General features: G+C 43.2%; 1 protein-coding gene across 1 annotated transcript in view; it reads right to left on the bottom strand.

Moving 5' to 3' along the window:
• The window catches only part of LOC306793728 (MAM domain-containing glycosylphosphatidylinositol anchor protein 2), a gene marked incomplete at its 5' end in the record, with an annotated part of 143,783 nt that overhangs the window by 23,033 nt on the left and 96,135 nt on the right, over nucleotides 1-24,615 (bottom strand). The window contains 3 exons of the mRNA XM_079291464.1: nucleotides 1,441-1,589; nucleotides 10,197-10,469; nucleotides 21,388-21,681. Coding sequence (XP_079147590.1) covers nucleotides 1,441-1,589; nucleotides 10,197-10,469; nucleotides 21,388-21,681 — 716 coding nt within the window. The remainder of the gene's footprint in view (nucleotides 1-1,440; nucleotides 1,590-10,196; nucleotides 10,470-21,387; nucleotides 21,682-24,615) is intronic.

The following is a 24,615-nucleotide window of genomic DNA, read 5'->3' as shown; positions in this document are numbered from 1 at the left end:
TTTCATTTAAAACAACAGAAGATTGGTTGTTATGCCTCGGAGGAAGGAAATAATGGTCACACAATGTACCCTCTTGAGATATCAAGGCAAGAAGGTGGAACAAAAATTAATTTGCCCAAACAATGATTGTCTGCTAACACAGATTGTGGTAATGATGTTCCCTTTTTTAATAAACAAGTGCAGAGAGGTCGAAATGTTCAAGCACAGAAGCAGACATTATAATCAGTTAAAAAAAGAAAACTGCAGTTGAAAATAGGAAAAGCAAATGTATATTCCTGGCAAATTTTCAGAGAAACGCCTGCCAAGCGCAACCATGGGCTCCGCGGAAGATCATTTATTACCAAACAGACCGACTACCATCGTTGACAGAAAAATCATTGCGCTACGCAAACATAACTGGCTTAGAATGTGTTTTCAAGCTTCAATCCCTTGAGGGTGTCGTGTGAAACAAACATGAAATTATATTATTCATTGAAAACACAACTGTCAGGGTATGCTCGCTAATTCAGAGCAGAACTGAGATGGATTTTGCATTGCAGCATGTACTACTTTTCTCTGATGTATCTTCTATTTTTTTCCAAACAGGCTCCTGCATGGCGGCTCAGCTCTGCGATGCCATGTTAACCCAAACATCTGTCGTGTTAATGGAGCTAGTTCACTGTTTTCAAATGTAAACTGAAGAGGGTGCCACACCTGCTGGTGTAAATGATAAAAAAAAAATATCTATAAAGACAAAGTGTGCGCCACTCTGCCATGAGGAGAGCGAGGAAGGTACACATTGATTGCCAACGAGAGAAAACGTCACCATGTCATCCATCAATGCTACCAGCCTGTCATCTGTGGAGTTTACTTGAGAAGCAGGGCAAAGAGGAGCTCTGCCTGCTCTCTCTCGCTCTCTCTCTGCGGGGTTCCCTTCCACTCGTCTGACTGAGCCTCTGATGGAGAGCAAAAACAGAAGCAATTCGTGGAAACCACAGAACTCGTTCAAACGACCGCCACTGACAGATTCTTAGTCGTCCTGCCCGGCCCGCAGAGGCTCATTCACGTCCTCAAAAACTGCAGAATAAGACAGTCAATGAATCGAGGCGTACGATGTGGAGCTGTCAAGTGAAAGACAACAAGCAAGCTGTGCAAACACTTCCATCTTATATTGGCTATAAGAGAGGTTTTTAGGTGGCACAAAACGACTCGAATTCATCTGAGAAGGGTCAAAAAGAGGCTGACCAATACCAATGACTCAGCGATTATTGTACCAGGAGCCAACATTTCTGGCTTTAGAAACTCATGTTCTGGCTGTAACAGAAGCTCCCGAGAACCGATTTCTGTGGGACTGAATAACACCTTTCAGTGCAAGCAGCATTTGAATGATGCATGCATAGGTTACACTGAGAAAAAGAGAAGAAACAGGCAGGCAGGAGGCTGAGCGCTCGGCGTTCCTACCTGTCTGATGCCGAGTCTGTAGGCGACGATGCGGTCCACAGCGTTGGGGTTCATCTGGGTCCACTGGAGCTTGAAGCCGTAGACTCTGGGCCTGTTCTGCCACAGAGGGCTGTAGGTATCGTAGTAGAACTCTGGAGGGTAGGCCTTGCCTGGAGAGAAAAAGCAGATTCATAAGCTCACTTAGGACGAGCAACAAAATGTCTAAAAATCATAGAGTGGAATCTAAGGGCCCCTGCAATTCACGTACCTATAAACATCCCAGAACTGAATTAAAGGGCTATTGAAATTATAGTACAAGTAATAGTAGTAGTATTGCCCTTCCATAAAGGTACCTGTTACAGAAATATGTATATAAAAGAAGCAGCAGAGGCTGAGATATCTCTACAGTTGTGTGTCTACATGGACGTGCAGACACCATGTGAGAAAGCAAGTCCTGGACATTAAAAGGCCTTCGGAAGCGGGACGATATCACAGCATGTGTTATTATTTTGTGAAATTGGTGAGAATTCTAACTGTAATCCTTGAACGTTGTCAAGTTATAATTGCTCTTATTATTATGATGATGATTATTATGAGATCTCAATTCTTAGCCTGCATTTGTACCGTTACTGAACCCTGCCCTGCTGCGGTGGTTTCTTTTGCACCCTGCAGGCTTTCTTTAATGCCTATTTTCATGTCAAAATGTAAACTCGTAAATGTTTAATTTGTTAACCTAGAGACACTTCTTTCAAGCCAAAAAAGGACGTCTGAATTAGCATGACAAAGATGTACAGTATCTTTCATCATGTTCTGTTTGTTCTATTTCTATTCTACTCTACAGTATAGGATATTCCTCGTAGGCTGCCGTGACCCAATTTTCCCCAAAGGATCATTCAAGTTTCATCTCATGTCACGTGACATACTGCCGTGGTCTTTCACGGCGTTGACTCAAAGCGTGTACCAGATTGGAGTACGTCTCCTCGATGCAGCAAAGTGTCCGTCCCATTCAACATTACACTCAAATGACCTCCTCAGGGAAAATCATTTCATCCAGTTGGAAGTGGACTACCTCGAGATCCTCGAGATGCTTCTCTTTCAACAGCACGCTTTGCTTGGTTGGAATCTGGGAGGATTTATTTTGCGACAGCCGCGGCGGCACGGACTGAATACATCTTTCAAGATTTTCGGCTTTCCAGTCACAGCCTGCGAGCTGATTTTCTGACAGCTGAAGTATGGGAGCTGGCAGAACATTGTACTTTAATCAAGATCTAGAAACAAGCTTACAGGATGACCTTCCAGGCGTAATAGTAATTCACCTGAATGTCAGCTTGTTGTGTTTGCCCCTCTGCTATTTGGGCTTGTTTATTGAAGGATGACAATACCCAAGGCAGATGATTTTCAACAGCCACGGATAAGACGGTGGAGCAGCCATTGTTAGCTCAAACAAAAGCAGGACTGGGATTTGATGTCCCCGAGTGGAGATGCAGCAAGTAGTTGATGTATGTCAGGCAATTGCATAAACCTGTCAAGTTAGTTTATGTCATTGATGAATTATAATAGCATTATTTCCCTAAACATTTTAGAGGTCTCCTGAGGATCTGCCTGTAGACTCCTTTGTGTGAAGAGATCCTTGAGCCATTTCGTTTTCTTTGATTTTAAATTTGACTTATGACACTCAGGGGAGGAAATAAACTGTGACTCTGGAGTTTGTGAAGGTTCTGAGTTCAAAGGATTATCTGTCTTTCTGGAGACATTATAAGAATGATAAGAGGCCGTCACCGCAATTAGTGGATTTGCTTGTAAGAGCAAAGTAAATCCCTACAAATGCTTCTTGTGGAGTTCAACTTTGGTGAATTCTGAAATTTGTGCCTTTGTTGACTAATAGCAAAGCGTCTTGACGGTGCTGAAGTTTAAGCGCGGAGCCGGACAAAATAGAGGAAGCACATTTTATCGTGGCAGTTGCGCTGCAGCATCGGCATTTCCATAGCGAAGGCGAGGTTTGCAAACAGTTATGGAACATGCATCAATGGTGCAAATGTGCCCTTTGAATAAACTGAGTGGACCTTTTGTGCTGTTCGTGACTGAGTTAGCCGAGTCAGCAAGCTAGTTATTAAGCTCGCAAACTCAGAGAGGTCTCTGAGCCTCTGATGCGACCAGCCTGGTGATAAACAAACTAAATCCCATGAAAAGACCAAAACCAACAATTAACTGATCCAACTATCTGTATAGCTACTCAGTCTCCATTGTTGCTGAAAAACACATCAATGAGACACTGCATTACAATGAACATGAGCGTTGTTTGTTTCCACCCTGCTGTCATGAATACTCACCAACACACCAGAAGTGTATTAATCTACAGCTGGATATATTTTCCCAACAAATCCTAAATAGTGCTGCTTGAGAAAAAAACAAGTGTTCACTCAGCTGTATAATCATGCAACATTAGCAATAACTGATGCAAAATGACGAGAGTATGCATCTTCTTGAGATGAATTCCACGACGAGGAAAACAATATGGGGCAAACATGCTGAATAGTTAAGTAGCAGAACACATAATCCACAACACACTGGCATATTTCATCATTTCTTTGAGTGCCTTTTACCCAAGTTAAGTAGCAAACGCATGCACATATTTAATCATTCACGTTTAAACAAATCAAAAGCAGCGAGGTGCCTTTGTAAGAGTTTCGGTCAGGCTCTGACTGGTTTGATCAATTCTCATAACAATAAGTCAAAATCAACTCCGAGGGCATTTTGTTCTGCATTTTAGAAAATAAATCAGTTTCATGATTCTTTGGGCAGCACACTGGTGATCGCTTTGCCTTTACATGGATAAAGCTGTTAAAAATACAATATCACAATCCGAGGGAAAGGATTTATCAGCCAGATGAGAGAGAAATTACCGCTGTAATGTATTTTTTTAAATGTTTTTATAGAGATAAGAGATAGTCTGAGATAAGAAATGCATCTCACAAGGTTGAGACGTCTACTGCAAGTTGAAGCTTTCTGTTTTGTAGCTATAGATGCTGTAAAATAAACTATCTCTACATGGCTCACTGAAATGCTAGAAAAACATATTTTCCAACAAAAAAGAAAAGACAAGGATAATTACTGAGTGCTCTCCGCTTGGCAGCGTTTCACTGGATTGAGCCAGCTGTGTTTACAGCACACTGTACAGTATATGTTCCATAAGCCAGCCAGGCAAGTACCGTCAGTGTTCTTCATGCAGTTCATTCTGTATAATAAGGCTGATAGTGAAAGGCTGCTCTTCGCAGCGGAGCAAAGGCACAAAAGGTTAATTAAACTGACTCATATTATTGTATGTTTTCATCATATCTCTTTAAAGATTCAGGCAGACTCTGCTTCAGGAACACATGACTGAAAGGATTGCATTCATTCCCTTTATTCATTTAGCCAAAGGGCTTTGTACTAATCTACAACATCAATTGGCTTTTGAGGAGAAACCTTTTAAAAGTAATGTTCTCGGACAACAATAGCAGAGACATTGTCACAAACTTTAACCAATTGTGGCCTTTTACTCAAAACAGACAATCTAATGTGATGAAGGCCCTCAATCATTAATCATACATTACTAGTGGCGAAGCACATGACCGAACCCTCTTACACCACTTGAAACCGATATGCCTGGGTGGGAGGCATCAAACACTAAGTACGGACGGCTTAATTGATTTACTTTAGAATCCTGTTCATAGCAGCAGACCAATGCGATTATTCATAACAGCTCAGTAGAAAGCCTTCAGGCAAGACGTTGACCTTGTTTGCAGACTTCCTTTTCATTTTTTAAGGGTATATGAACATGAAAACACCACCATATGCTAAGCGGTGCTATACGGTGCAGGGCTGATGTGCGATGTAGGCTTTTGTGGCAGAAATGACGCTTACATATGGATGAACAGCTGGCCGAGACCAACCCAACACCACCGCATGAATAGCTAACTGACTGTAGGGAAAAGACATTAGAGACATTAAAAGACTTGGTGGTAATTGCCTGCTTGTGTCCTTCTGGGATAGAAAGTGAAATCTCTCTGTGGCTATTGTTTTTTTTTAAGGGAAATGGCATTGAACTTGAAATGAGTCACTTCCCCCCCTGACTTATTCTTCCTCAACTTCCTCCCTCCTCTCCTAATCCACTTGAACAAAAAAAACAGCCAGAAAGATTTCTATTCGTTGATCGTATTCACTGGGATTACATCTCGCTTGTCGTGACCCACTGTGACTTCTGATTCAATCCTTCTTGGTGACTTTCAATGGGAGGCTGCTCTAATGACTAACCTTGTGGTATCGACATAAAAGAAAAAAAAATAGGTCAGAAAAAAAAAATAGTTAGAAAAAGAGAGAAAGACGGCCGAACAGATTCCGTCCGTCCTCGTAAAGTCGGTCATCACACAGGATCGATCAATGTCCGTGTGTCTGTGTGAGCCGCGGAAAGTATTCAACATCATCCACCATCTACAGCCGGGGTGAAGTTCACCTCAGGTGAACGTGGCACCGACTATGAAGGCAGATAGCTGAGTTAATAAAAACCACGTCTGGAACTCGCAATTGTTCATCGGAGACCAACACTGATAAGGTTTATAAACCCCTGAGATAAAGAAACTTGCAGGTTTGAAGGTAAAATCAATTCAGTTTTTTTCTTTTGCTTGAAGATATGAAAAATGATACACACACACACACACACACAGACGCTAAAAAAGGTCAGATCGTACTACTAGATTGAAGCTCAAAAAAGCCCAAGAGGCCGATTTAAAACACACCTCAAAGAGCCAACAAATAAATCAAGATGACAAAATCATTACTCTTAACAGACGATGGATCAAATAATCAAATAGACGAATGTAGAACAGAAACAAGATAGTGAGTATGTGTGTGTGTGTGTGTGTGTGTGTTAGTCACAGTACAATAGATTCAATTCTAAAACATGAAACATATGCAGATAACCCATTGCAGCCAACTTTGGGCACCATGTTCCACAATGTGTTTTCTGCATCATTAGGAACAATGGCTGCAATAAAAAGGGAAACTGGGACCAGATGAGCACATCACAGAGCACAATCTGAATTAATTTCACGAGCAAACTCGCAATATCCAAACAATGACTCTCTGAACATCGTCCCTGAGAATTGACACGCTCTTCTCTTGTAATTCATGACAGAATGCCAGAAAGAGGACTTAAATGTGGGAAAAATGAGGAACCTTTCTTTGTGATTTTCCAGCAAAACTGCAGGACACATTGTTTGGGAGACTGTTCAACGAAAGGAGGGAGAAGTGTAGACTCGCCATACATTTTAGTTTTGAACTGATTCGAGAAATGCACCGCCTTAAAAGGGACACGTCACTGATTTTACCCATGCTTCATGGTCGGTCCTACTCAGCTGCAGTGGTCGATCTAGAGAAATATTCAGGGGTGGGAAGAGGGTGGTATGGAGACCTTAATGAGTGGCTTCACTCCATTAGCTTTAAATGTAGCCAGAACATATTCAGTCATTACATGTGTTTTTATTGGTCTTTATAACATTTTATTCATTTTGTAATAAATCTAAACGAATGCAATACATTTGACACTCTGGTACTGAGCTTTGAATGACCTGTAACTTCATTCTTGACTTGGCTTTTGTTTGGGGCTTGGAGCAAGTGGTTTTTGTGCCTGGGTGCTTATGTATGACGCACTGATGACTGATGACTAAAATGTGGATGTTTGTCTGCAAATGAGCAGTTTCAGAGACGTTGGCAGCTGCAGACACCAGTCAATATTTGTGTTTATTCAGGTTTAATCCGTCCCTCACGCAATCAAACAGGAGTTACTATTAGGCCTACTAAACAAAACACGCTTCCACAAAACAACCGGCCACTGCTGTCCAACTGGGCCCATTCTGTATTTTCTACTAGTGGGAGTTGGCAACCCTACACACACATTTAGCAGGGAAAAACAAATCCATCAGCAGTTGTTGTGTGCGACCAGGAGAGACTGCATAGAAAGCTACCGGTGTTGTTGCCTGGCTGCATGGCACGGACAGCTAGCGGCAGTTGATTGGTGTGTTACACCTCTCGCGACTCCTGGTACCAAACTGTGGAGTCTAGGGGTGTTGCATTCGATTGCCCTCGGACATCAGAGTTTTGCTCCATCCCCGAAGCAACAACTTTTCATGAATATACATTTTTAATTCGATGATCCGAATGATGATGTTATCACAGCTTGGGCTTGAAAACCTGCGGTGTATACCGGAGGTTTGAAAGAAGTGTTAGAAGATAGAGCGGGTCTAGTGAAGGACACTTTTGAGTTGCATTGTGGGAGATGTAGGACCAAAGGTTTTAAGAGTGTAGCTCATACTTTGGGCTAAAAGTATCTCAGTCTCTGCCGCTTCCATTTTGAAAGAACCCCTTTTTAAAAAATCTGTTTCTTGCAAGTCCCCCGACTTTATGAAGCTCAGTACTAAATTGACAGAATATAACTTTACATTTTTAGGTCTGTGTATTCTGTGACTTGGGTTTTACCACATTACCGCTTCATCAGTACACATTTGTAGCCGGAGGGCCGGATGTACAGTCAATGCAGACTGGTGCATAAACCATCAGCTGCATCGGACTAGAATGAAGTCAGAGTCAAAGAAAAGCAGCGTGAAGGTCTCAACGGTGAAATACTTATTTTCTTTATCTTCTAAATCTAGCTCTTCAGAAGAGCAGGATTCCAGCATTTGCTGAAAAGTCAGGGTTCCCATGACAGAGAGCCTGAGCCAAAGCTCAATGGTACACATTACATCCCTCTGAGGGGTCTCTCCCCTGGCACAATTTAATGGCCAACTTGGCTATTACAGCCGACTCGCTGTTTCCACAGATGTCCCAATGACTTGGCACATGGGCATCCATGCACATGCACACACGCTCCCCTGGCACAATACACTTTTCGAGGCGACACCGTTTACATAAGCCAAAGAATGGCCTCACGTCTGGTGAGTTTGCATGTTTCCGTCGGCGAGGCAATGTGTGCGTAGTGCAAAGCATGTCGACTGGATCGGTGATGTAAAATCGAGCCACAGTATCCTCAGGCCAAAGCTCCTGACTGATGTGTATGTTTCACATCAACACAGCGCAATAGGAAGCCAGGCAGAGAGCGGCGAGGGAACATCCGCTGAGGTGTACCTTTCTTCACTCGGTAAAGTGAGCAACCCAAGATACTACCTAACTGCATGAGCCATAACAAATATTTAATGAGCTTCATCTTGAGATGGGCTCACAAGTCTTAGAGGAGCCGATGTTCTCTCCAGTAGATTATTTATTCCAGCCACACTACAGAAGAGCGTTGATCTCATTTTGTGGCTGTTGAATTTCAGGATGACATTTTAAAGCAAATCTTTAAGGATTAGAGCTTTCATGGATGATGGGAGGAACAAAAGTGGATTTTCTGCACCATGCTCCCGCACTCAGGGGGTTACTAAAAGAGCCTCCATACCTTTGGCAACCACTGAATCCAGATGGTGAGAATCTGGAGCATTGGCGGGAAGAATGGAGCGGTGGTGGGGGAGAAAGGGAAGGAGGGATGGAGGATGAAAGGGAATTGCAGGTAAGAAGAGGGAGGGAGGGGACATGAGCAATAACAGGCGAAACCCCAGCCCTGTTGAGAAAAACAACTGGCTGGAGGGGACTATCTGCTTCTGTGTCACCTCTCTACCAGGGAGGACTGATTTATGACATGCAGTGGGGGAGGAAAGGGAGGGGACAAAGAGAGAAAGAAACAGCGAGAGAAGAGATAGAAAAATGCAGCAGGAAAGGTACGACTAGAAGATGGCAATAGATGGAGAGAAACAGACAGTAACCTAAGAGGAGAGCAACCTAAATGGCAGAGGATCAAAGTGACAAATACTCCTCCTGTGACCCTGCAGCTCGGGTCTCTAATGGGAGGTCTGGGAGATTGAAACCTTGGCCGGAGTTCCTGCGGTCACTCAACATGGCCAAACTAATTTGGTCCTGTCATAACAACAATGGGCAATCTAATGAAAAATAGCAGAAAGTAAGTGTGTATTATCTGAAAGAACAGCTTTACTGCGCGGGAAAGAGAGCGAGCCGACATGATTGACATGTCCTGTTCAAACTGACAATCTATTATCATCTTTTCTTTCACTCGTCTCTTAAATGAATTGTCTATCCCGCGCGGACACATCTGTGCCACTAAAACACAGCGTGACAAGGATTGTTATGTTTGAGGAGCCAATTTCAGCTGTCCAAAAAGTTCAAGACGAACAATTGAACTACCAGCTGGAGGGCACACTGACGGAGTTACTGTAACATTGGTTTGTGTTTGTCCATGTGACATGAAATCATTGAACAGCATCTGTGCTATTGCAGCTTAGCGACTGTGCCTCGGCACAAAGTAACCAGGTAACTTTGGATTTCGCCACATGTTCAAGCGGTGTACGTGGTGCTGTAGTAAGAGCTGCACTTTGCATTTAAAGAGTTTGGAGTGTGGTGTTTTCCAAAATTCCAAAAACGAAAGTAATGCAAGAAAGTGTCACACAGAGTGTATATAAAAAGCGGATGAAGTCGCCATGACGTCACCCAAGTTAGGCATTTTGGCCGTCGCCATCTTGGTTTTAGGACGTTGCCGGCTTGGTTCTTGCCTGACAAAAACACGAACAACACCTAGCCCAGACAACGCCTGTGGGTAAAATCAGCCGGTAAAATCAACGGCTTTTGTCTACCTTTGTCTGGATTCAGGGGCCCATTGTTAAAAAAAAGCAAAGTTTAAATCAAGCACTCTTTACCTGTAACCTGGAAGGTGCATTTGCCTGCTCCCGCCTCGTTGATGACATTGCAGGTGTACTCCCCCCAGCCGTCTCGATTCAGGCCGCGGATGGTGTACTCCGTCTCGTCTCTTTGGGCGTCAAAGGCTCCGGCGTGGAGCAGCCGGTTTGATAGGAGCCACTCGAATCGCAGCACACGGGAAGGGTGCGCTCGCAGCACCCTGCAGGTCATCACCACAGGCCTCCCAAGGCCCTGACGCATCTCCATGTAAACCGGCTCCACCGTCGGAGGGTCTGAGTGGGAGACAGAAGGACTCAGATGAGTTCAGCCAACGTTTCACAGGGACTGAAAATGATAGTGCAAGTTAGTACAGGGGAAATATGAAGAAATACGATAAAGAGGGTAAAGACAGAAGAGAAATTATTCGGGTGAGGGACCTCCTGGTCAGATAGGTTGTCTCTGACTTCCAGAGATATTTAGAGAGAAAAAATATCTGGAAGACAGAAAAGACAGTCGGAATAGTTAGGTATGAGATGTAGAAAAACAAACACAAATACAAGGACATGTTACAGAAGTGTGGAAAAAAGGAAAATGGCTCTGAGGAATTTTCTCGAAGCTCGCCGAAGACCTAAGAAGCACATAACTGGAGAGAAAACAGAAGCTTTTTCAACGGCAACCAACAAATCATGCACTGACAGAAAGGAAGAGAAATACTTTCGAGGACAGTCGACTATTTTGACATGAATGGGAGCGGTGAGCCGGAGGAGGAAAAAGGCGAGATTGAAACTCGAAACAATCACCGCTGCAAAGTCAAAATGCCTCCGCAATAAATGAGCAACAGCAAGTGCAAACAATCGTGGGTGGAGCTGCAATGGGTGCAGGGAGATCAATTTTGCATGAAAACTAGAACAATGTTCTGAATGAAATCAGTCACGCTTCACGGAAAATTGGTAACAGGATGATGAAGTGCACCTCCAGCTCTCAAAATTGAAAATTAATAACTTATTTGAGTATCTGACAGGCTTCACCTCGTCCCCCACACAGACAACCGGGTGGTGAATTATTTAGCCATGGCGACACAGAGAAAAGTGAAGGGGCTGAATATGACCTCGAAGCAACCCGGACCCTTCCTCTGCAAGGTACAATATGCATGATTCTATATTTAGGCTCACGTTAAATGTGTGTTAAACGCGTGTGTTTGTGAGGACAAAACAGTAGCAAGTGCTTGTGTGTGCCAGCACCGAAATGGTTATGAATAATTTCCCCATCTTAAGCATCTTTGCTCTTGATATGCCCATACAGATGCTTGACAAAAGTCACGGCGGGGTTTGAAAAACAACAGTGAATGCTGAGGGGAAGAGACAGAATGACACAAAGCCCCTTAATTGCCTGAAATTTGCATATTCCCAGACTCATTAAAGGAGAGGCAGGCTATAGCCAGGGCCGGGGATGGTACTTTTTTTTAAATGTAATATGTTACAGATCACTGATTACCTGATTGAAACTGTAATCTGCAACATAATTCCCGACATTATTCACACACGGTAATATAATCGAATTACTGAGCCTTCCGAACTTGATAGGATATGCAATTAAAGGAACAGTTTATTAAGATTTACATCGTGTCATTTGATAATACCATTAATGGCATTATTTACAACTTTAATCAGCCATTAATCTGCCATTTTTAAAAACAATTACAAGATACTTTAATGTCACAAGTGGGCTAGCCGTGCTAGTCTGTTACTGGTGTTACACGATGAACAGGCACGCACAGAGTACTTTACTTGCCCACCACCCCCACCGTTTTTGTTTCGGTTGACAAATGCAAAAGTTATCAAAATAAATAGTTTGCTCCATACGCTTAATTACAAATCATGCTCGAGTGAAGGCATGACCTGCCCTTCTCTGCCTTCCAGCCATACCTGACATTTTTATGCGTCAGAATATTGTGGCCAATTTATAATTACTTCTACTGATGTATTATTACTTCTACTTGAATTGTTGTTATTATTCTGTTCGATCTTTTTTCTTCTTCTTTTTTTCCCCTTCTTTTGTATATATGCACTTTTTAGTTTCTTTTTTCTCCTCTTCCCTCCTACTCTCTCGCCCTCCTTTATTGATATTTATTTTTGTTTATGTTTTGTTTGTTTATGTATATATATATTGTGGCCATCGAAGTTGTGGCTGTCCAAATGTCAACACTTGGCCGCTATTGGCTCGTACTTATTGCATTTCTCGGTTGGATTGGTTAGGTTTAGGCAGGGTCAGCCAATCAGAGGCAGAGTAGGGTCCTATGCGCTCTACAGATATTCACAAATATATTTTCTTGCAAGATGACCGACGTAATCGCAACATCGATGTTATCACAAGTTTATTAACATGTGGGGAAATTGCTTCACTGGGGCCACACGACTCACGAGCTCAATCGTCTGTTTTGCCAGAACTTATTTTTTCTGTTTTCGAGTAGCTTTCGAGCAGTAACTTTTATTTAGTTTTTGTTCTGTCGCGCAACTCCGAACTCAGCCCAGGCCGTAGAGCAGGGCAGGTCCTCCCGGCCAGAGAGATGCACTGGGAAATGTGGGCTGTAAAACATTATACTGTAAGCAAAATAACACACCAACACATCTACAATCCAAAGTGGGATTTTACTTTCTCGCCCTCTATGCTTTTTATCACACACACCAATTTGGAATTCACACAGCAGCGACCGTGATTAATCACCAATCTTTAGATCGGATAATGACTGTCTGGAATGTGAGCAATAATCAATCATAACACACGGGATGACAGAAAAAGTAAACACAAATATTCCAAAAGGTTTGGACTGAAAAGGAAATGGACAAAAGAAAGTTCGCAAACACAGTTGGCCTCCCTCACCTGACGCTGTTCACAAGGTGGAGAGTAAAGCGGCTTTCATCTCCGCTGAATGAAGCGGCAATGAGCCTTGCCTGGGCTTTTACCCAAATGGCTTATTTCTGACTCCAAAAGAGGGGTCTGAATCTCTACGCATCACATTCAAATTGTAGGTCTGTGTGCGGCGTTGAATCACAGCCACAGCTCCACAGCCTCCCTGAGTGGCACTACAACAAATTGCAGGAAGTGCATTTCCATTGACACAGAAAGACAAATGAAGACAAGGTTTGGGTCTGCAGCAAAAAAAAATAAAAAAAAATAATCTGTTATATAACCAAAACATCCTTTAAAACAAGGGCACACGCCTCATCTCCCCCTGTGTTTCTCCTGTGAAACAGCTGCTCAGCGAACATGAGGAGACGGGAGCGAAAAGGTCCTGCGTGATATTCCCCGAGCAGCGCTCGCCATGCTCAGTGTAGCGGCCAGGGCGGCGAGGGCTCGGAGTTGCTGCAAGTCACAGGGAAAACCCTGCGCACTGGCTGAGATGGAATCCATCATCAGTCACCGGTGGATACTTTGACAGTAATGTTGAGAAAAACAACATTGGGGAGCACGGAGGCCTTTTCCTCACGGTCAATGTATCAACAGGGAGGCGGACGGAACAAAGACACAGATATGCGTGGGGGATGTACGCATGTGTGTTTTCGAGCATGTGTGCAAGGCTGAGGTGAATTTGTGTGCATGTGTGCGCCTGCATTTCTGAATTACCGCTTGACTGCTTTTCAATGAACTTCGCCTTCAGTCAGAATTGGTTCGATCTGTCTTCCATGTGCTTCGGGTGAGTGCGTCAAGAGAAGGACACGCAACTCCTGTGGGCAAACCGGCGAGAGTGGACTGTACTGTAGAGTCTGAATGTGCACATGAAGTCTGTTTGTGGCACTGCTTTCCTTCTATATGATTACATCTTCTTTTGGTTTGTCTTTCATCCCTTTTCTCCTGAGAGCAACACAACGTTTTCCCTGCTGGCTCATCGTCACACCTTTGAGTTACATAAAAGCACCAATACAACGATTCTATCAAAATAGTCCATGTAAAAGTCCTGCGTTACAAATCAAATACATCTACAGATCTATCATCTGCAAAATGTACTTGAAGTAGAGCTGGGCCATTTCTCATTTCACATCTCCAACGGTGGATGTCACGATGCAGCATGTCTTCCATATGTAAGTAAATAACCACTTAGTAAAGCCTATTTTCTCTGCTCCAGAGTAAATAAAAATGAAATACTTGAATGAAAAAGTACTTTTTCATACATTGTCTGTGATTGAACTGAGTTTGATCAGATTTTCTTGTATGTTGGTGTTTTTTTGCTGTGTCATCACCGTTCATATCTATACAATTGTGTGTCTATGATTACATTATGTACAAGAACAGAAAGTTCTTCATCGTTATACCTTCTTAATTCTGCCCTCACACCAACATAACCTGCAGGTGTTGTATTTTTCTTTTAATGAGGATTTAAGATGTTATGCCCTCGTGGTGTTATGTTCTCTAAGAATGTTGATATTTTTCAAGGCATTGTTTCAAAGTTGGAAATTCCAGTATCGTGAAAACATTAATTAAGACAATTTAAGATAATTTGAGTTCATGTACTTAGTTACATTACTATATCGGCGCTCCTTGATACATCCAAAGTATTTCTGTCAAATGCTGGATTAACATGTGATAAACCTGCGCTCCATTTAGAAACATGTTTTCCGTGTGAAAGCCTTCTGGTGGGAGAATAAACTTTGTAGAACTACATGCTGCAATATCAAGTCTTGAGAGAGGAAATAGCATTCATTAGGAAGTCAAACTGATATATACAGAACATGAAACGATAACCCTGATTCAACTGATTTATAATGAATCCCTGTGTTGAATAATGTAGGCCCTCCTTCCCTCACGCTACAGTCGCTGCAATCAAACAATGAACTTAAGCACCATCTGCATTACCATATTGTTATTAAAACTGAGGGATAATTTATGAACATAAATATACAATTAATGATAATCAATGTAGAGTCGTCAGTGCGAGGAGAGGCCTGGTGTGCCGCTAATAGGTTTAGCTCAGTCATTGACCAAGTTATGAATTATTCTGTCTCAGCCGTGTGCAGGCTCCTGTTTACAACCTACATACGCGCTGACCTTTTCCGGTGTGGATTTGATGCGGCTGATCAATTCAATGTTGTTGCATAGAAAAAGGTTATGAAAATTTCATCCCCAAATGCGGTGTGTGAGCCCCGCTGTAATGCAAACGATTAATTTGCTGGCGTTGGGCTAATGTGAATCACTCTGATGTGATTCACTTTAGAGTGGCCCTCAGGGGCCAGCATTGCAGGCCTTCTTGATGCAGGAAGGAAAATTAATTAAAAAGAATAATCCTGTAATTCCGCTCATTACTTTTGCCCGGCCAGTAGCTCTTTATCCCGGTGTGTCTTTTTGATGTATGTCAGATAGCGAGTCGCTCGCTCAGGGGGACAATCGTGCGGTTTGCATCAGGCAGGTGTCACGGACGATGTGAGGAGGAACAGAAGGGAAGGATAAAAGAAACCTGTGCATCTGGGCGGAAGGAGAGCTCGATAACTCAGAGTCTGACAGAAAGTGGTATCTAGGACAGGAGACCACTCTACACCTCCTTTCTCCCTCCATTTCTCTCTCTTTCTTCACTCCCTCTCTCAAGCCCCTGGACCATGCCAACTCAGTCTGTCTAAGAACATTAGGGTGTCACAGCTTGGGATTTGGCGTTTGCAATTCTATTAGAGTGACGACTCTAAAGGCAGACGTCTTCCATTCCCCCGACCTCTCCTCCATGGTGTCGCCTCTGCCAGCCAACAGATGCAGGTTTTTTTTTACATATCAAAGCTGTTGACTTGCCAGAGTCGTTCTTTCACGCCTCTAATGCTCTTTGCTTCAGAGGACTGTACCTCGGTCCCTTGATCAAGTTACTGAACGCGGCTTTGCGCACGGCTCACCACCAAAGGCGGGTGGCTCACGCTGGGACCTGGAAACGCAGGCGAGAAAAGCATCTCAGAGGGATTGGCTTGTGCTTACACACCATGAGACAGTCCAAGAGAAAGAAGGGGGGGGGGGGCATACCGACAGGCAGGCAACAAAAGCAGGCCGGATTGTGTTTATAAAGTACATTCTCGAGCTGAGAAAGACGAGCAAAGGTTTGTGTATTTGGCAGACGCGTTGATGTTTACAGGCGGTGGACACGTTTTTCCCCGACACACTCAAATTGTGTCAAAGCCATCAAACACCTCCAGCACGAATTGTTTGTGCTTTTTGAACTTGCGCTTTGATGCCAACTATTAATAAGGGAGCAGCGCTGCCTCCGAAGAGAACACTTGGCAGAATGATAGATTTATCAATACCAATGCCGTGATAACTTCCCTCATTGTGCGTTCCTGCTTTGAAGATGACGAACAGATGGCGAGCAAGAGAGGTGCTTGATTAAAATATTACATGTTGAGAAATAATTGCATTCTCAGAATAAATTGTGTTGAAGAAGAGGCAGAAATATTAGGAGTGAATGGATTTGCTTGCCTTTGTGTGTGTGTGTGTGTGTTGTAATCTGATGATGCAACGTATGCCTGAGAATAGATCTAATGGTAAGCGTCTTTCACATGAGGTCACGGAGTCTCAGGCTGCATCCACAATAATACACCTTTGATTTAAAACAGGGACAACCTATGTGCACTTCAGCGTTTTAGCAGCGTTTCGAAATAATCTCTGTCGATACTAAGACGCCTGAAAAACGCAAATCACGTGAACATTTACGTACAACTGGACACACGCGTGCCGGTGTGAACAGGAAGCAGATCGTCTACTCTGAGGGTTGTCCTCTTCATCTCCGTGAACAGTCATCCCTGTATGTGACCCCTGGCCACTGTCACTGAGACATGGGGGGGAAGCAGCAGCAGTGTGTGTTCGGAGATAACCTTCCCTGGTTGGTTGTCAAAGGAGAAGCATCTTGCCGGAGAGCGCCCGTGATATCGACCTCCACTCTGTGACGGGATCATTCAAAGGTTGTGGACCTTTTGTGGGAGTTACGCCTTTGCTTCTCGAAACTACAGTTTGACTACACTCGGAGACCTGCGGATTGCCGGATCATTAAGAGGCTGTAGCGAGCTCGCTTCTGAAGCTGGAGAGACGATATCGGTATCATTTGAAAATAGACAGCCTGTGGCATCCATTGGTACCATATCACGCTAGCTTGTCAGGAAGGGAGCTTAAAACGCTGCAAAGTTAGGCGGAAATTACTAGACGGAAAAACTGGTGTGGCCGTTTTCAAAGGGGTCTCTTGACATCTCACCTCAAGATATATGAATGGAAATGAGTTCTTTGGGTGCTTGTTCCCAAGCAGCATTCTGAGGTCCCTGAACAGTCATGGGATTGCATAAATTGGGTATGACTGGAAAGCTGAGACACATTCAATGAGCTTGATTGTACACATGGGATGATGTCAGTCCCAATAGCAGCGGTGAGGCTGTTCTGTGATAATCACAGCTTCATGGAACTTTCACAACTACAAACTTGCTTAATATCCAATCGTAAAAAATGCAATTCTTGCATGAATCTCTTCATGTCAAAAAGTTTTAGATGCAAAATCACTGCATGGAGTTCCTCAAGGCCGTGGTGTCTCATGTTTTTGGAGAGGGCTTTGGACGGGGTTTCAGGTGCTTACAAATTGTTACATTTAGCATCAAATGTAGATATACTATATACATATATATATACAGTATATACATGACCAGAGACCCCGTGAGAATAAAAAAGGTTTGTTTTTAAGCTTTCGGTATGTCATGAATACTGTTAGTAGTCATTGTACATTCAGTGGGTAGGCCACCTGGATTTATATCCTTTTCCTCCTCTCCATCTTTAAAACAACCTGTTATACCAGACAGTAGTAGTAGTTCTACATTTCTTTCACTTGTTCTTGCTATTCCTATTTGTAACATCATATCTGTCTTGTCTTCTTCATGATTACTCTTGATCAAATTTGAGATGTTTGTTCAGACTGAGGAGGACTTTGTATGGGACATCTTCACTTCCTTCCTCCTCTACACCTTATCTTTTACCCCAGATGTCCACTGGATGTTACTCAGTCTCCCCCAGTTGCACAAAGGCTCAGTCACATTTCCAATCCTCCATTAATAATCATGTGTTGTTGTTTGCCAACATTGTTTTGTGTTCAACAAGCACTGAATACACGTTTATGATCACTGTGCTCACAGATTCTTAGTTGCTGTACTCGTTTGCGATGTCTGTACTGGAGCACAGCGTCTGTCTTCCATGAAGTGCATATTAGCCGAAGGAGAACCGTAGCGTTCGCTCTCCTTCAGAACACTTTGAAGGAGAAGTGCCATGTAAACAAGAAGAAATAGTTTTGATCTTGACTATATCCTGTTATTTTGTCTTTTAACTTCCTTCCTACACTGGAAGTGAAAATGTAATGCGCCTCCATTTTATGAAATATCTTTAATAGTATAATGTACAACGTGAAGCTCTGCCAGAGCTCAAAGAAAATAAGAGACTTTCTTCTTCAGCAGCCTGACAAACTGCTATTTGCATAGCATCACGAATCAGATCAGTTCTCCTCCGACACAGCGCTGGGATCAGCTGGTCTGGTTTCCGTTATAACAGTGATGGACATCGTGAGTCATAATGTGTTGGTATTTGTGTTTTGTCTGAGTGAGCAAATAATGTCAATATTTGAATAACCTGCATCGTCATACTGATATGTAGAAAACACGTCACCATACAACCAACTACTGCAACCCACAGTAAGCTCGTAAAGCTAGTCGTGAGCTACTGAACCCAGAACATTGCTGTGCCAAAGATAGTCTCTCCAATCTTTCCAATCCAACACCTGTGGTGTTCTCTGAGCATGTGACCTAAAAAAGTTTGTTCCCGACATTGAGAAACGTATAATAAGACTGTTACAGGTTTGACTTGTATTTGCTATAACCATAAGCGGACATTAAAAGACAAAACTGGGAACAAACAAAAACATGGGCAGGCCACATACTGTAAGGTCAATAGAGGAGAAAAAATGCCAATGACAAATGAAATTCATCATGTAACGCATGTCCACTGTCAATAATCAGCATTTTTTTGTACATTGAAATTAATTCCATGTTTTATAGATGCAAGCTGCTCTTACCATCAAGTCTTAAAAACCATAAACAATGAATCCACTTCATCATAGAACAATAACAGATTGCTTTTTTTTATTTCTTGCATAGTTTTTTGTACTCTATGATATTTTCTTATGTAAAAAATACCTTTTCATTTTTCATTAGACATTTAATACGATCTTATTCTTCAATGAACTGATTCAACTGAATCTGAAGAACTTCTGTTTTTTCGGGTTGTTTCATCTTTTTTGTGTGTTTCTCACTGATTTGTAGATGAAGCTGTAGCATGCGATGTTGCTTCGAATGCAGGAGGAAAAACAGAAAGCAACGTATAGTGTCGTAATTACTAAGTAATTACAACTGCTTCTGGACAGTTTGTGCATATTTGCTCTGAGAAAAAATGGCACACAGAATCCAGTACTTGTCCCTGCTGCTTTCCAAGCGGTAGCCAAGATCACGGTGACCTATTGCCGCTTGTGGCAGTAAGCTGCTCTCTCTGCTGAGAGGGATCAGAGGGGAAAAGCATCTTCATCCATTCTTTCACTCCTTTTAAACAACCGAGGCAGGGTTGGCACGGTAGGCATACGTGTGTTGTTGTTTTACACCGACTTATGTACAGATTGCTTTTAATGTGACTGTTGTTTAAAACAAATGAACACCAATCTTCTTGTCATTCTGCAATCAACAATTTGTCTCTATTACGCCACACCCTCTTTGCTGATCCACCGAGTGTTGCTAATTACTGCAGGGCACCTGAGAGTCCGAAGTCTCTGCTTACTCTTTGGTGTCGGCAGTGGTGCGCAGCAAAGCCACTGACCTTTGATACGGGCTGTCGTCACTGCATGGTCATAATCAATTCAGCCAAAAATATAACAGTCTTCTCCAAAGAGCTTAAATGTGAAATGAGCAAAGAGTGCAATAAAACTCTTGAAAAAGAAAACGAGGGCAGAATTATGCACTCATCCTTGTTGAAAAAGAAGAACAGAACGGGGGCTGCTCTTGTTCCTCTTCAATCAAAATATTGGTAGTTGGTGTGTCAAGTGCAGCCATTATTCTGTGTTATTTCTCAGACTTTAAAAAGCTGTTGAATATTTGTATGCAGTCTTGTGTTTGGTACAATAGGGGAGGACATTTAAAACATGGCAATCAACATAGAGCATGTTAAGTGCCGTTCATATCAGAGTCGTTTCGGAGTGACATACTGGTGCACAGGTTCCTCCTGGGTGAGTTGAGATGGAAGACTGTTTGGATTAACTAAGTAGGCCATGAGGAAAACAATGGGACTGTGGCTGTGACTCCGTTTTTCTATTTCCTATAATCACTTGGCAGAGAATGATAGCACCCTACATGGATTGCTTTAATTTACTTCCTATCCTCCTATTCCTATTCTGTTCTCTCTTTCTTTTTTTTTCATTGGAGAGGAACATCCCCAGCCCTCGAATGAGTGAAAGCGCGTTGAATCCCTGACGTTCATTTCGAAATATCCCATTCAAATCTCCATAAATGAAAACTAGCGGGAATGAATTAGCCGCTCGCTAATTTGCCATTAAAAGCCATCTTTGAATGTGACATCTTAAGGAAGGGGAGGGGTTTCACAATGAGCGGCAGTGGAGGGGAGGGGGGGGTCTCAGGCCTGGGGACATGGCACACAGTCTTTAGGATCTTCTCTGCTGTATTCACACACACACACACACACACACACACACACACACACACACACACACACACACACACACACACACACACACACACACACACACACACACACACACACACACACACACACTGTAATAAGTGTGGACATCAGTAACTAGCTTTGTGCCTCTGATAATACTAGTTCTGCACAGTTCACACTCAGATAAAGTTCTCCCCTTAGTGTAAGAGGTGGAGTCAGAGCTGTTTCCTCTCAGACCTGACAGAGCATCGGGGGACCGGACTACTTTTGCAGCCTTCAGAAGGAAATTGGATGGGCGTGGAAGCAAAGAAATGTTCAATTGTAGTCACACTGGACCAGAACACAAAGACTAATTGCACTGCGTACATACAGTAATACACCACATAGACAATTGATGCACCACACTTAGATAAACGCATCCTATATCACTGCCACGACGCTGCCACATGCACAAAATACAACCACATAGACAAAAATACCCACAGTCTGTCTACTTACATTGTACGATCAGCTCCACCACGGCCTCCCGGGGCTTCACGTTGAACCCATTAAACTGGCTGGTCTGGCAGCGGTAGGAGCCCGTCATCTCCCTGGACACATTAACAATACGCAGCACACCATCGTAGCTCTCCATCTGCATGCTGCCGTCCGGCATGGGCACCTCCTTATCGGTCCGCGACCACAGGATGATGGGCTTGGGCTTTCCTGAAACAAGGCACTCCAGCTCCACTGTGTCACCCTCGCGGGCCACCAGGGGGGACTTGCCCCGAGGGACTGTCAGGTTGGGGGGAACTAAGAAAGAGAAAAACAGAGGAGGGACTGATATGGGGCTCTAGAAAGTCAGCAGGCGGGGTCAGAGGAAATGGCGACTGGGGGAGGAAGAGTGGCGTGGAAGGTATGGGGGAAGGGGGGGGGGAGCGAATGAGCATCCAGGTTGCAATGGCAATGAAGCTGAGTCTCAGCCACATACACAGCTGGAATGGAAGGACCATGCGGATATTAACGGCTGGGACTGGACGATCTGAGCATGTACCTTCAGCAGACCCATCGTGGAGGGCAGCAGTGAGGAAGTTAAATGCAATCAAGCAATGTCAAACAATGGACAATGCAATGACGAGCTGACAAGCAAAGGCACGTTGTGACCCCGACGGTCAAAGAAAAGGATGAACGACAAGGAGGCCACAGGAACTACACTCAGGTTTGAAACGAGGATCTGAAAGTGTGAGCATCCCCGTTTGCTTTTCCACTGCATGTGAAGAACTGTGAACAAATGAGTCCGATAATTGACACACAATAACAGCAGAGCTGAGTCGTTGGACTTTATCCACAAGAAAGCTAATTAACACGTTATCGGTCCTTGGACACCCACGGTAAATTGGGTGAAACTTCCCCAGCAATTACTGACATGAAAGCGATACATTTTTGTATGAAAGTGTGAAAATCCAAATGAGGCATTATTTTATTAAATATGAGCTAATTAGCGTACATTTCCAGAACAGAAATGTCAAAGCCGGGTTAAAAATTCTTGTCTCAACTTTTGAGTCAAAGCTTTTTACTTTTTATTACTTCCTAAATCAGAAAATACTGTCAACAGCCATAAAAAAAAATCCATCTTCTCCATGTTTTTAGGGATAAAATGTTCTATAAATCAGGCTATGAATGATATATAAATAAACCCCAAAGCTTGCACAACAATGCTACTGAAGAGTAGATTTATAGTATGAGATGAGCTCAAAATCTTCAAATTGAACAGTGTATTTTTTCCCAGGGTGCCTTGCCCTAATTCGTAATCTTGGTCCAACTCAGTGATTTCCTCAATCTCTTCTGCGGACTACGGATTAAACCAAAGATATATAACATGTTAATCATCCTTTTCTCCCTCTGAACAGGGCCGGTCTAGCTGTGACTCCTGTTTTACTTCCATGATTAACTTGCCATCTTCACTTGTCGCCGCTTCATCGCTCGTGCTCTCAGCTCGTTCGCACACTTTCTCCCTTTATCTTGCTCTTTGTTGGAAACCTGGCAACCTAACTTTGTCTTTAACATCAATAAACCATACAAGAAACGACCCTCGCCCTAGTATTGATCCAAGTGGCACCTAGCACTTGCTTACTGTGTGTGAATGAAGCTGTAGACTGGAGTTGTATGTCCGACCAATCAGCGACCAGCGACCAGCGTCCAGCACTGCAAACTCTAACCTGATAGTTCCTGGACCGGTCTCACAGCAGGCACTGTTTTGCCACCAGAAACTATGGCAGTCAAAATGGAAATAAGCTTTCTTAAAAATAGTTCCAGTGCCGCCTGTTTGCAGTGAAAACGGGCTATAAATCACTCAATAAGAAGCTAACGTAATCCACCTAATAATCGTACTATAATCACATTCCATCTCCTCTACATCTGTCTAAGAAACGCATTTTACTTTTCTGCCCGCCTCCTCGTGCAGCTCCTCGATCTCAGCACAGCGTCGTATATATTCCAGAGCATTTAACACAGAGCACTCCCATCGGTGATGTAGCATTATTGCTGGCCATGTAACAAAATATGACCCAATAAATATCTTGCCTTTGTTTAACGGACACTAAGAGCCTTGGCTGGAAGTGAACAATGAATAACAAAAGAAGTGCAAAGTGCCAAATTGCTGGACACATTTGCAGCTTTCCTTGAGTGTGTGTTTGTGTTTGTGTTTGTGTGTGTGTGTGTGTGTGTGTGTGTGTGTGTGTGTGTGTGTGTGTGTGTGTGTGTGTGTGTGTGTGTGTGTGTGTGTGTGTGTGTGTGTGTGTGTGTGTGTGTTCTATGTTTGGAAAGCAGGAAAACTACCAGGTTGGATCATGCAGTCTGGTTCCTCATCAAGCGTGCTGGCCAAGTAAATTTGTATAATTACCAAACCTGGCAAATTGCACGGGCTCCTGGAGTGCTGTGTGTGTGAGTGTGTGTGAGTGTGTGTGTTCATGTATTTTGTGCGAGTCCAAACCAGACTCCAAGACTATTTTGTAGCGCTGCTCCCAAAGATAGTTTACAGCCATCGAGTGATGAAACCGTTGTCATGCTTCCCTGATGATTTTCGAATCGCTGTCATTCTGCCCAAACAATGCTGCGGCTGGAATGAAGTCAAGTCACAATGAAGTTTCAGAGTGATGAAATTGCTAGTAATCTCCAGAAAATGAAGCAGAGTCCAGCTTCATTTCCTTTGACTGCATTTCTGTTTGGGAAACAGACTCACTGCCATCTCAAGTCTGCAACTGTCGGTTATTCATTTTGTCAATGGTACATTGTGTGAATTGTAGATGAATCAAACCGGTAGAAACAACGAAAAGCTCAACATGCAGCCCTGATTCTAAATGTCATCCTCACGTAAAAACATGATACCAACTGTAAATGTGGCTCGTTAATGACCCCAGGTTTTGCACAAGGAATGTGAATGTCCAAAATTGGAAAAGGTGTTGAATTGTTATTTTTTTTAAATTTAAAACCTGGAATAACTGGTTGGCTACTTGGAGGCAAGTGGAAACAAGCTGTAACCACAACACCTTGCAAGTTAATATGGGAAAGGTGTGAACAAACAATGGCATATTTCCACATCCAGCAGAGAAAGAACATTTGGATCGGTGTGTTTCTGGCCATCTGACGAATGTCAGTCCAAGATTCACTCCCCTTTCACTGCTAGTCACTAACTTTGTCGGTCTGCAAATTCTGGGCAGAAGGGTTTATCAAAGCCTTGTCACTGAA

The sequence above is a fragment of the Melanostigma gelatinosum genome, assembly GCF_949748355.1.
Source record: "Melanostigma gelatinosum genome assembly, chromosome: 19".
NCBI classification, from domain to species: Eukaryota; Metazoa; Chordata; class Actinopteri; order Perciformes; family Zoarcidae; genus Melanostigma; species Melanostigma gelatinosum.
Note: the sequence above shows the minus strand (reverse complement) of the source record. Positions and strands in the feature narration are given on the sequence as shown.